Raw genomic sequence first — 12,891 nt, 5'->3', positions numbered from 1 at the left:
CATTTCTCCTTGTTCTTTGTCAAAACACCTACTAAGGTGAGTACAACTTCTTTTACATAGTCAATTTACACGTAGATGTTCCAACCCTTGCTACCAATCCCACGACTACGTCTCTCGTTTATCAATCTAGCAAGCTAGGGGATCAAATTCTAGTAATCATACCATAAATGTATTCAAAAAGAAGAGGGGATCAGTTCGAACTAAAAACAAGAAATATGCATGCATAGTTTCATTATGTTGGCTAGAATTTGAGAAATGCACGTGTCAAGAGTACTCTAGCAATCGGCGTCTTCAATCTTCTTAGGATTAAGAACTTGAGCTTTCTATTATGTAAATTATATGCTATCCATACCTTACTCTTACTTTACTATCTTACTTTACTATTATGGATTGGAAGGCGAGAAAACAAACGTAGTCTTTTGAAGATAGCTCTTGACCGCTCTGTTCATAATTGCTTAAAAGGAGAAGTCCAGGTAGTGATTGCAAAAAGGTAAATTTTCAGGAAGACACAAGACGGCTGGATTAGTCCAACCAAGAAATAAATGGGATCATTTGGGTATTACTTGGCCACAAACAGTACAACACTATCTTAAGAGGTGTGCTTCGGTACACCTCTCTCAAATTTCTGGAAGAAGAAAAATCGACCCTATTAAATTTGTGCACATTTGAACACGCCCAGTGGCCTCACTCGTTTTCTAAGTGCCGCCTCTCTTTTCTGTTGACCATAGATTTTGGTCTCTCTCTCCCCTGGGAGACAAACTCCCAAGGGGGTGGAGGGTTTTTTTTTTTTGGAAATTCTGATCCGGCAAATTTGATCACGAGAGTGCACAAATCAGCTTGCATGGGTAGGCGGGGACGAGAGCCATGTGTCGGAGAGGAAGGGCTTAGGGAGAGGGGGGGTGGGTTGAGATGCGCGTAACAACTTTGTGATTCTTTTTAAACTAGTCAAAAAATTTGCCTCATTGATTAATTAAGAAAAAAGCTTACAGAGTTATTACTGCTCAAAGAGAAGAGCACAACAATATCGAGTATAAAAAATGGGGAAAGGCTCTACTCTCACGGTATCCGGTTACTCAAGTGTTTCCAAAAACTCTGAAGTTCCACGACTACAGGCTTCGAGTCTCTGTAGACATTATTTGAGTTTGGTGTATGCATGCACTTTTTTTTGCGGGAAGTATGCTTAAATGTTGATCCAACGTGTACTCGTCATTTTTCGAAAGGAAAACAAAAACATATAGGAAAACAAAAACATATTAGCGCGCCATGCTATCTACTGCCTCCGTCCCTAGTGTCAAAAACGCTTTTATATTATGGGACGGAAGGAGTACTTACTTAGTTTGGGCCCACACGCGCAGAGAAGGCCAATGATTTGATTAGGACGCGGGGTGTTTTAAATTGTGTGGTGTCTCGGAGGTCGGTCAAGACTCGAGAAGGCAAACTCCAAGTGCAGCACTTGCAGCCACCATCAGATAGCTTCTCCACGCTCAACACTGACTCGGTGCTGACCAAATCGATCGGTAGACAATTCGGTTTCCCACGCTACTAATCTGCGCCGTGCGTGCGTGATTACCCGGCGTCGCAGGAGTAGTCGACAAGGTTAACGGGGCAGCAGCCACCGAAACGAAAACGAGTGGGCATGGGTTGTAACTTGTATGGGTAGCTTCATAACGGCGCACACGTGTTGATGCCGGTCGGCTACTCGATTAAAAAATTACTCCCTCTGTAAACTAATATAAGAGTGTTTAGATCACTACTTTAGTATTCTAAACGCTCTTATATTAGTTTACGGAGGGAGTATTAAACAAGCAACCACATTTGCCCAGGCGACCATCGTGGCGGCCGGTAACTTGCTCATGTCATCTGGGAGAGATACGATATTCTGCTTAATCATGGTACTAACACTTTCGCTAATTTCCCGCTGTGGGTAGTACTACTCTTTTTTTTGCGGGGAAAAAAGTAACTGCTGTGGGTAGTACACGTAGGACCGAACACGTGCAGGATTACCAGCTCCGTGGCGATTTTGCATCCATTTTTGAGGCGTATATGCGATGGATGTGATCATCGCATATCTTGTCTCAGTGGAATCTGCTTTGTGTTTTTGTTCTTGTTTTGGCAAGCACAGTTGGCACGCCGTCCGTCCGCATGTGCACACACGTCACCAGCTGACACACGAGATGCTGCTTCGCCAACCACCTTTCCAGATCAGACCGTTCGATATGCAGAAACTAGGGAACCTACAATACCGAAACGATACCTGCACGTACGATCGCACCGTAGGCAGTATACATACACACACACACATACACGAAAATTGCAAACACAGTACACGTTTTGCACATGCGCTTACGTACGTGTTTGTCAGCAGCCGGATCGAGCAAACGAGCCCGGCCGAACCCGGCGTACAGTACGCGCCGATGCCGATGCCGATGGATCAATGGCAGAGCCGACCGGCCCGATCGCACGGCAGATCGCCCGACGAGACGAGGCGACAGCCGCGCCCACCCGCACGTACGAGACGCCAACAATAACCCTATACTCTACTGAAGCTCCCTGCAGATCCCGTCACTTCCTTCCTCTACCGCGCGCTCCACGTCAGGCGAGCACGTAGGTCCCTGTCAGGCGGGGCCCGTGCGGCGCGTGCGCCCGTCGCATCGCACCGCACGGCGAGGTTTGCCCGGAACGCTAATCCCGACCGAGCCCACCGCCCGGACCGGACACCAAATCCGACCCCCGGCCGCTGTATATATACACCAGCGCAGCACGGGCAGACCATCCAGAGCAAGAGCAAGCGCAAGCGCAAGTGGTGAAATCCATTTCCCAACACAGCACACACAGTTAGAGAGAGCGAGCGAGGGAGCGAGCGGCCTAGCGCACACGTGTGCAGCCGGCGGCCATGGGCGGCAGCGCGGCGGCTGGGAAGAGCGTGGACGGCGGGGGCAGGGCGGCGCAGAGGGTGCCGGTGCCGGAGGCGCGGCCGTTCCTGGACACGTTCCGGGCCAACCTCAAGGAGACCTTCTTCCCGGACGACCCGTTCCGCGCGGTGGTGCGGGAGCGGGGCTTCGGCCGGCGCGCGGCGGCCGCGCTCCGCTACTTCTTCCCGTTCCTCGAGTGGGCGCCGGCATACAGGCTCGGCACCTTCAAGTCGGACCTCATCGCCGGCATCACCATTGCCAGCCTCGCCATCCCGCAGGGCATCAGCTACGCCAAGCTCGCCAACCTGCCGCCCATCCTCGGCCTCTGTAAGCGCGTCACACATGGCCATATATATGTTGCCATTGCCGACTGTATGAGCCTTCGTGCCTCTGTGGCTCACTGTATGAGTATGTGACGGACTGCAGACTCGAGCTTCGTGCCGCCGCTGGTGTACGCGATGATGGGGAGCTCCAAGGACCTGGCGGTGGGGACGGTGGCGGTGGCGTCGCTGCTCATCGCCTCCATGCTGGGCGCCGAGGTGTCGGCCACGGAGAACCCGGCGCTCTACCTCCACCTGGCCTTCACGGCGACCTTCTTCGCCGGCGTCATCCAGGCCTCGCTCGGCATCCTCAGGCACGTCGTACACCATGCATGAGCTTCGTGCTCACTCCATTTAACTAATCAAACCATCGATTTCGATTAGGGAAATCACACCTACTAAGCTCTCTCTTGTGGGTCAAGCCACATACCTAGGTAGTTGGTGAGAATGGACGAGTCCAAAAGCACAGTGGCACCTTTCTAACTTGTCAAAAGTTAATCAGCTTCTAGAGTATGATTAGTTGTAGCTCTAGATGCAGCAAGCTTGGTACTATGGGTGTGGAGGTTTAGGTGTAACTGCTACGTGCAGCACGGACTTACTGGGACTACGTGCAGGCTGGGGTTCATCGTGGACTTCCTGTCGCACGCGGCGATCGTGGGGTTCATGGGCGGCGCGGCGACGGTGGTGTGCCTGCAGCAGCTCAAGGGCATGCTGGGGCTGGAGCACTTCACCACCTCCACCGACCTCGTCTCCGTCATGCGCTCCGTCTTCTCCCAGACACACCAGGTCCAGTATCTAATCACTCATCATCTGTTAACTGACACTTGCATCTTGTTACCCATACATACATACATACATACATACATACATACATACATACATAGTAGCTAGTAGGTACCTAGGACTCCCAAGAGCCCATGGTAGCCATGCACCTTTCAGTGCTTTTTCTTGCGTATTGTGATCAAGCTACTGGCTACTAGTAGATTTTTGCAGCACCGTGCGTATGCCTGTCCGTAGATATATAGTCGCCAAGAACTCCATGAAAAACGGACGGATGGCATGATGACACCGGTGCATGCGCGTGACACTTCGGGACTGGGCTCCCGGGGGCACAAGCCTCTGGGGTAGGCAGCCATATATGTCTAGACCGGCAAGGTTAATTACGTGCATGCCATGCCCGGGAAGGACAGGAACACGAACAGGACAGAACACGACACGACGGCGAGCTCCACTTGCCTCTACGGCCGGCCATGCCGATGCCTATGTCCATGTCTGCACTGCAGCTTGGTCCAGCTCGCTAGCTGGGCACAGTCACATACGTACATATGAGGGACATGCACCCGATCGACCATTGCATGTGACTAGCTAGCTACTCCACTGTTAATAGTCCGTGTATGTTGCTGACGGGTTCAATTGGTTGGATGGCTTTGGTGTGCAGTGGCGATGGGAGAGCGTGGTGCTCGGCTGCGGCTTCCTCTTCTTCCTCCTCGTCACCCGCTTCTTCGTAAGTCAAGTCTACCAGTAACACTACTAAATTACTCTCACTTTACTTCCCAGATCTTTTGATCACCTTTCCTTTTTTTAATTACTACGCATGCTTTCGATTGCCTTTTCATTTTTAATCACAGGTTAAACTTGCGCGTGACAAAATCCCGATTCGCCTCTCTCTAGCCAGTGTAGCAGTAGTAGTAAGTGGCGCGAGAATCTCTCCTCTGGTAAACTAATGACGTGCCCAATGACACCAAAAGGGGTGCATAAACTAGGACCACCAGAGAATCGATCGATCGACCCATCCATCCATCCATCCATGGATCGTCCCCAATCATTGGGCCTTTTCTTGCACCTCTAACTCCATTACTGTACTACCAGCGGCATGTTATAATCGTCCATGACGTAGTACCGCACCCTGTACCAGGATCGCGACGGCACAGACGCTGCCTCGGTCCATCCGTGACACGATGTTTTGGAGGTAATGGCCTGTGCACGGGAGGCTAACCCCATTTGTGCACGTCTCGTAATCCAAAAGCCATGCTCTCTCTGCTCTCTAGTCCATGGGTGCATATGGCTAGCTAGTGCTAGACCCAGTGTTTAGCCGCGTCCGTCGGTCGGTCAGTCAGTCACAGGTCTGGTCGAGCTCGAGAGCTGCAGGAAAGACAATTTTGTGCCGTGAGCTTTCTGCAGATGAGGTAGGCGAGGCGGGGTAGCGCCTACTCCACATGAGGACGCCCGCTCGTGAGTTCATTGGCGATCGAGGTTGGAGTGGGACAAGAGAATCCATCCATTGGGCGCCTTTGGACACATAGCCTGCACCTGCACGCAGCACATGCCTGATGCCTCTCATCTCTGACGATCTGATCTCGCTCCATGCTTCCACTGTCATCTTCCTCCTCGTCTGTCTCTGAACACCATGCAAAAATCAGCATGCACGCGCCTTTACACAAACCAAATTTGATCTCTGCTCTCTAGTAGTATATGTGACTTGGGGGGCTCCTTCCTTTTTGCGTCTGAAAGGGAGAAACCTCTCGTCTTTTCAACATGTTGGTAGTGACGGAGGAGCATATAATTTCGAGCCAGACAGCGCGTCGATTGCGTCGTGTCATTTTCTGTCAGCAGCGGGACAGCGCTTGACCTGCATGCTCTGAGTGCTAGCTTGTTTTCGCATCGGTGTCACGCTGATGGCGAGGTGCATGCATCGGACCGGACATCATGGGCGCGGGAAAGAGCCGACCTGCGGAATTATTGCTAAAGGCCAAGCTCCACTAACCGCTGCATTATGGTGTGACGATTATTTAACTAATCTGAAATGAGATGCCTGAGGTAGCTTGTTCTTGGGGAGAAGAATATCACGTGTGGTAGTGTAGCCACTGAATTTTAGTATATGTCCCGATCAAAAATGGATTGTTCTTGAGTATGTTCATTGGCTGATTATTCCAGTGTATTCGTCATGTTTCAACGCGCAACCGGCCATATGATATGCCCAGTTCTGTTCTGAATTCTGATGCTACAAGACTCTGAATATTTATGTATGATGAATACTGTTTCAGAACTGCTTCCTTGGTCTGAACTTTGAGGTCTTGGTCCAAGTTGAACCAAGAATTATAACAGACCAATTCTTGCTGCTCTGAAACCACTTAAAGTTAATATCACTCTAAAGATTATTAATGTTTCATGAAACTAATCTTATGTTTAATTTGGTCAGAGCAAGAGGCAGCCTAGGTTCTTCTGGGTATCCGCCGCCGCGCCATTGACGTCGGTCATCCTTGGGAGCCTCCTGGTCTACTTCACCCATGCTGAAAACCATGGCGTTCAAATTGTGAGCAACCCATACATTCACCACAGCATTAGCTTCCACGTTATGTCGACTGAATGACTGACGCCATTTTGGAACACTCTAGATCGGTAATCTGAAGAAAGGCCTGAACCCAATCTCCGTCACAAACCTCCAGTTCACGCCGCCGTACATGATGCTCGCCCTCAAGACCGGCCTCATCACCGGCGTCATCGCCCTCGCCGTAAGCCCAACACACTCATCTGCTTCGCCCAAGTAAATTACACCGGTGAAAGATCGAATATCTCACACCTGCCGGCTGGGGTATGTGCACATGCGCAGGAAGGGATCGCCGTCGGCCGGAGCTTCGCCATGTTCAAGAACTACCACATCGACGGCAACAAGGAGATGATCGCCATCGGGACGATGAACATCCTGGGGTCCTTCACCTCCTGCTACCTCACCACGGGGCCCTTCTCCCGGTCCGCCGTGAACTACAACGCCGGGTGCAAGACGGCCATGTCCAACGTGGTCATGTCGCTGGCGGTGATGGTGACGCTCCTCTTCCTCACGCCGCTCTTCCACTACACGCCGCTGGTGGTGCTGTCGGCGATCATCATGTCGGCGATGCTGGGGCTCATCGACTTCCCGGCCGCCGTGCACCTCTGGCACGTCGACAAGGTGGACTTCTGCGTCTGCGCGGGGGCCTACCTCGGCGTCGTCTTCGGCAGCGTCGAGATGGGGCTGGTGGTCGCCGTGGCCATCTCCGTGCTCCGGGTGCTGCTCTTCGTGGCCCGGCCGAGGACGACCGTGCTCGGCAACGTGCCGGACACCAACGTCTACCGGAGGATGGACCAGTACACGACGGCGCGGGCGGTGCCCGGCGTGCTCGTGCTGCGCGTGGACTCGCCCATCTACTTCGCCAACTCCGGCTACCTGCGCGAGAGGTTCACCCGGTGGATCGACGAGGACGATGAACGCACCAGCGCCAAGGGCGAGACCGGCGTGCAGTACGTCGTCCTCGACATGGGTGGTAAGTTACAGCAACTTGTTCTGAAACAATGCCTACATCTGAACATCTCGAACAGAGCATCTCTGAAACTTGTTCTTTCTGCACGCAGCTGTGGGCAGCATCGACACCAGCGGGACGAGCATGCTGGACGAGCTCAAGAAGACCCTGGACAGGAGGGGGATTCAGGTAAGAACAGAGCAACACAAACTGTCATCTTTCTTCTTCTGTCTTGAGCCATGGCTGATTTCTCCTTGGTTTCAGATCGTGCTGGCGAACCCGGGGAGCGAGATCATGAAGAAGCTGGACAGCTCCAAGGTGCTGGAGCTCATCGGCCACGAGTGGATCTTCCCGACGGTGGGCGAGGCCGTGGCGGAGTGCGACTTCGTGCTGCACTCCCACAAGCCGGGCATGGTGGTGGACGGTGCCTCGCATGAGAACATGGTCTGATTGGGCCTGACCTGACCTGAGTTGAGTTGTTAACAGGCAATGCGAGCCGAGATCGGTATAAGCATCTCGAGCTATTGTACTCCTACGTTTTGGATGAAATCCGCATGAAATGAATATCACCGTTTTTGTTGGTGTTGAAGCAAAAGCCAAGCTTGTGCAAATGCAATATACTAGTCGGTAATGTGAACAAATGATATAGCACGAGACTAACCTTCCCAAATTTACTGCTGCCCTAATTAACAGACATTCAACAAAAAATCAGGGCACAGATCAGAAATACACTTGCAGAGGACAGACACATAAGAACAGAAAAGTTAACACTTGCAGATCCACAGATTCCAACATAAGAACAGATCAGAGAATCAGTATTGACTACCAAATTCCAACATGAAAGATGAGTGGATCTATGTGTTGTAAAAGGGGAGTGAAAATTATATCCCTGAAAGAAGCATTCTCATATATCGTCATTGCAGACATATAGAACCAGCGAAGGGCAACGGAATTACAAAATGCTTCGATTCATAACGGTATCAGTAGGATTAACTAGTTAAACTAGAGGACATTTCTGAACAAGGACAAAACTCTGAATGCATGAGCTCCTTGTTAACATTATCATGCAACCCATACAGAAGAGATACTAAAGACATCACTTGCTGCAGCTCCAAATCAGAAGGAGCACGAGCCTGTTGGGCCGCCTACAGAACGAAACGGTTAAGGCTCGGTCATTGTTTTGGGGCGCACGCAGCCGCAGAAGGGCACCCTACTCTTCTTCTTCTGGCCGGCGTCGTTCTTGTCCTTCTTTGCGTACACGTAGTCCCTCAAGAGCAGCCGCGAACGCTTCTCGGAGACCTTGACCCTCTTGAACTCGTGCTCCTCCTCGAGCTTCAGCAGCACGTACTGTATTTTCTGGAGCTCGAGGTCCAGCCTCGCGACCTTCTCCGACCCTTTCTGCACCTGCTCGGAGATCTTCCTTCTGCTGGAATAGCCCTCTAGGTCGGCGTTCACCTCGAATGCAGGATAATTCTCGGCCTTCTTCGTCAAACTGCTGTTGAAACCTATCTGTTCCAAGACAGAGCCCTCGATCTCCTGCAGCTGAGCCCTAATGCTGCTGTACTCCGAGCTCATGGGAGATTTGCCCTTGGAAGTTCCCTCGATTTTCTGCTTCACTTCCTCGATGCTTGCCTGGATGATTAGCAGCCCCTGAGCATCGGTGGCGAGCTTCTCAAGGACATTTTTGGTCCATAATTGCTGAGGTTCCAGGGTCGCTGTCGATATCTCAAGCCTGTTGATCCCTAGGTCTCTTCCTCTTGCTATCTCAAAGGAAGTGTACTGACTCTTCACCTCCTCCACCTCTTGTATGTCATGTTCAGATGATGAGGATTTGGCTGTTCCATTCTTGCAATCCTTCTCAGCAGTCTCCCACAGCTGGAGCATCTCATCATCAAGCTCTGCATTTGCATCGCCACCAAGAGGGTAGACAGCGGCTCCAGAGCCATATGGCGGGCAAGTAGATACCTGGTCAAGTTCGATATCTTTCATGATCTGTGCTTGCTTCCCTTTGGAGTTATCGGCGTCATATTTCTGCCTATCATCCTCCATGTATTGTTCCTTGTGCCTAATGCATGAACCTTTTCTTGATTTAAGATCTTGAATTTCTATATTCGCCGACTCCAATTTAGCAGCGAATTCAGTAAACTCCTTATTTTGGCTGTCCTTGACATCTAATATCACAACCCGGAGTGCTTCAACTCTTGCAATTAAGCTGTCCAACTTTAAAACTCCTGATGGCATGTCTAGGAACTCTGAACCACGTCTGTCATCTTGTACAAGCTCCTGCATAAGCCAAATATAAGATAAGTGAAAGGTAGAACTATGGAGAACTTTTATAGTAAACACAGCATATTGCATATCCGTGGAGAATGGAAAATGCTCCAGTTTCATAGGATGGAGTAGCTTACCAAATTGCCTTCTTTATCTGAAAGTAAATGGGTGCCTTCTTCCAGCATGCTTATCTGATCCGACAGAGATGCTAAAAGTGGCAGATATCTGCCCATCTCTGCCTTCAGTTCTGCAGTTTCTGCTCCCATGGCGGCAATCCTTCTGTGCAGCTCATCAACATAAGCATCCCTTGAGGAGATTTCTTTCATTAGCATTCCCTTTTCAGTGATCATTCTGATCTCAAGAGCCTCGCATTCCATCATCAGCTCAAGTAGATGTTCCTCATAGATCATGACATTCACCGAACAAGTTATCATATCACTCAGGAGTGAAACAATTTCCCTTTCATGTTGCTCATTCTCTTTTGTCACCATCTCAAGTGTAGACACCAAACTCTCTTCCTTCTGCCTACGAGTGTCAACATCTCCTTGCAACGCCACGTTAGCTTCGCAAAGAAGAAGATAATCATTATCCCTAACAGCACCTTGTTCAGTTAGCGCTGCGATTTTCTCCTCAAGTTCACCTTTTGCATCTTCAGCAGAAGCCTCAAGATCCCTGAGAACTCTCCACAATTCCTGGTTTGTCTCCTGCAAGAATTGGTTCTTCTCATCTGCCTTGTGTAGCTCATCATCCTTCTGCATTAACCGTGTCATGCCATTGGTGAGTTCAATGATCAACGTCTCCTCCTTTTCACTACCTTGCTGCAACCTTTGCCCCATCTGTTCATTCAGCTCAATAAGCTTGTGATTTTCATTCCGCGTAAAAAGCAATTCTGCTGCACCTGCCTCCACTTCTTTCTCAAGTTCACACTTCTGCAAGTGCAGATCTCTGAAGTCAATGACTATTTCTGTAAGAATTGTTCCAAGAACAGATAGCTCAGCCTCCATGAAGACATTTCTATGTTCACTCTCCTCTTTATGCTTTACATGGTTGCAAGTTTCACGAGACAAAGTCTGCAGCATAATTTCATCATGAATCACACCAGGACGTCCTAAGTCCTTGCAGACATTGAGGATCTTTATTTGCTGTGAGATTCCCTCCCTTAGTTCCTTATTGTGTTTCAGCAATACTTTCCTCTCCTCTTCTTCATTTTTGGCTTCCTCCTTGAGCCGTGATATTACTACCTCTGCAGAATGAGCAGCCTTTATGAACTTCTGGCATTCATCAAAAAGAGCAAAGTTTTTGTCTTTAACATCAGCCAAACTACTATTCAAGATCAATGCACTGATAGAAGCATCTGTACATTCTTGTAGCTCTTGATCAAGCACCTCGCCCATATGACAGATTTTCTCTTGCAGGGAAGAAACTGTCGCTTCAAAGTCATTTATCTGTATTTGGTGCAACCTGAGCAAAGCTTCATGCTGTTCATTTCTAATTTCCACCTGATCTTGTAGATTCTCAAGTTGACTATATAAGAGGTCTTTCTCTGCTAACAAGGATGAGTTCTTGCCTCCCAGATCAGCATGCTCATCCTCCAGAGATTTCATAGCCAGTGTAGCGCTCTCCAGCTGACAGGAAATAAGATTTGGATCAGATAGGAACGGGACTGTTCAAGAAGACTATGAACAAGAAGAGTATAATTTGTACTAACAAGGGAACTTAAGACGGATGAATATTTAATCAGATAGTTAAGAGTGAAGGCACAATTATAGTAATACCTGGACCAGAATATTGTCCTTTTCAGCAAGAAGAGCAGAGTTATTGGCAAGATAAGACCGGGACAGTTCTTCTGAATCTTTTAACTTCATTCTCAGTTCTCCTATCTCAGAATTCACATTAGAGAATGAAATCTCCAACATGGACTTTTGCTCCGAAATATCAGCATATTTTTTATTGAGGATATGTAGTTCCCGTGCCAGAGCATCCTTCTCAGAACTATGCAAGCAAACATCATATTTCAGAGAGCTTTGTGAAGCTTCCAGTTCTTTTATGATCTCCTTCAGGGCTTCAGTTTCAACAATTGCATTTGAAAATGATTTCTTCAACATCAAACACTCGTCTGACAGCTTCTCCGCCTCACATGTTTTTTCCTCGAGTAACTGCTGGAGTGCGGCTGCACTTCTGTTTACTGCCTCCATCTCATGTTCCAGTGAACAGTACTGCTTCTCCAGAATTTCTGTCTCTTTCTTCTGATGGGTCAGTTGACTTTGAAGTACCTCCCTGTCACCAATGTGGAGCCCCACTTCATTCTCTAGATTCACTTTCATTTCCTTCAACATGTCCAGTTCATCGTGAAGGCCACTGATAGTTAATTCAGAAGAAAGATTTTGTTCACCAAGGATACGGTTGTCCTCTGCATGCTTGGATATCATGCTCTCAAGGTCCAACTTACTGCTCTCCATCTCATTCAATTTATCATTCAGCCTCTCGATCTTCAAAACCAACCCACTGACTTCTTCCTGAGACTGAGAATGCATATTTGTCATCATAAGAAGAGATGCTTCAGCTTCAATGTGCTTATGTGCTTCATCTTTCAGCTTAGTCTGCAAGGTATCCACCTCTTCTCTCTTCTGTTTGAGTTCTTTATCAAGCATTTGCCCTTTTTGTTCAGAATTCTCTAGTTCAGCCTGCACTTCAGAGAGTTCAGATTCTACATCAGATACTCTCGCCAAGGACTGCTTGTGCTGAAGAAGAGCTGCTTCCTTTTCGGTATTCAGCAGCAAAATGGTGTTCTTAAGCTCCGAAGACATGTTTTCCACTTCATTCAACTTTCTGTTCAGCTTGTTAATCTCAAGGGCTAACCTGTTCACTTCTTCCTGAGAATTAGAATATAGATTAGTTATTGTGAGAAGAGCTGCTTCACCCTCGGCATTCTTTCGGGCTTCATTTTTCAGACTAGTCTGCAAGGTATCCACCTCTTCTCTCTTCTGCTTGAGTTCTTTATCAAGCATTTGCCCTTTTTGTTCAGTATTCTCTAGTTCAGTCTGCACTTGAGAGAGTTTAGATTCCAGATCAGATACTCTCACCAAGGACTGCTTGTGCTGAAGAAGAGCT

General features: G+C 48.9%; 2 protein-coding genes across 2 annotated transcripts in view; one reads left to right on the top strand and one right to left on the bottom strand.

Moving 5' to 3' along the window:
• The first annotated feature begins 2,765 nt into the window (after window positions 1–2,765).
• Window positions 2,766–8,104, top strand: LOC100415856 (sulfate transporter 3.1). The gene is made up of 9 exons (XM_044506394.1): window positions 2,766–3,239; window positions 3,339–3,546; window positions 3,847–4,018; window positions 4,671–4,736; window positions 6,432–6,545; window positions 6,628–6,744; window positions 6,843–7,533; window positions 7,622–7,698; window positions 7,774–8,104. Exons 1-9 carry the CDS (start codon window positions 2,894–2,896, stop codon window positions 7,957–7,959), a joined length of 1,977 nt encoding a protein of 658 aa, XP_044362329.1. The 5' UTR covers window positions 2,766–2,893; the 3' UTR covers window positions 7,960–8,104.
• Window positions 8,105–8,368: 264 nt separating this feature from the next.
• Window positions 8,369–12,891, bottom strand: part of LOC123084862 (protein NETWORKED 1D) — a gene marked incomplete in the record, with an annotated part of 10,735 nt that continues 6,212 nt past the window's right edge. Inside the window, 3 exon segments of the mRNA XM_044506393.1 lie at window positions 8,369–9,792; window positions 9,918–11,405; window positions 11,556–12,889. Coding sequence (XP_044362328.1) covers window positions 8,671–9,792; window positions 9,918–11,405; window positions 11,556–12,889 — 3,944 coding nt within the window.

This window comes from Triticum aestivum, chromosome 4A (genome assembly GCF_018294505.1).
Source record: "Triticum aestivum cultivar Chinese Spring chromosome 4A, IWGSC CS RefSeq v2.1, whole genome shotgun sequence".
Lineage (NCBI taxonomy): Eukaryota > Viridiplantae > Streptophyta > Magnoliopsida > Poales > Poaceae > Triticum > Triticum aestivum.
Note: the sequence above shows the minus strand (reverse complement) of the source record. Positions and strands in the feature narration are given on the sequence as shown.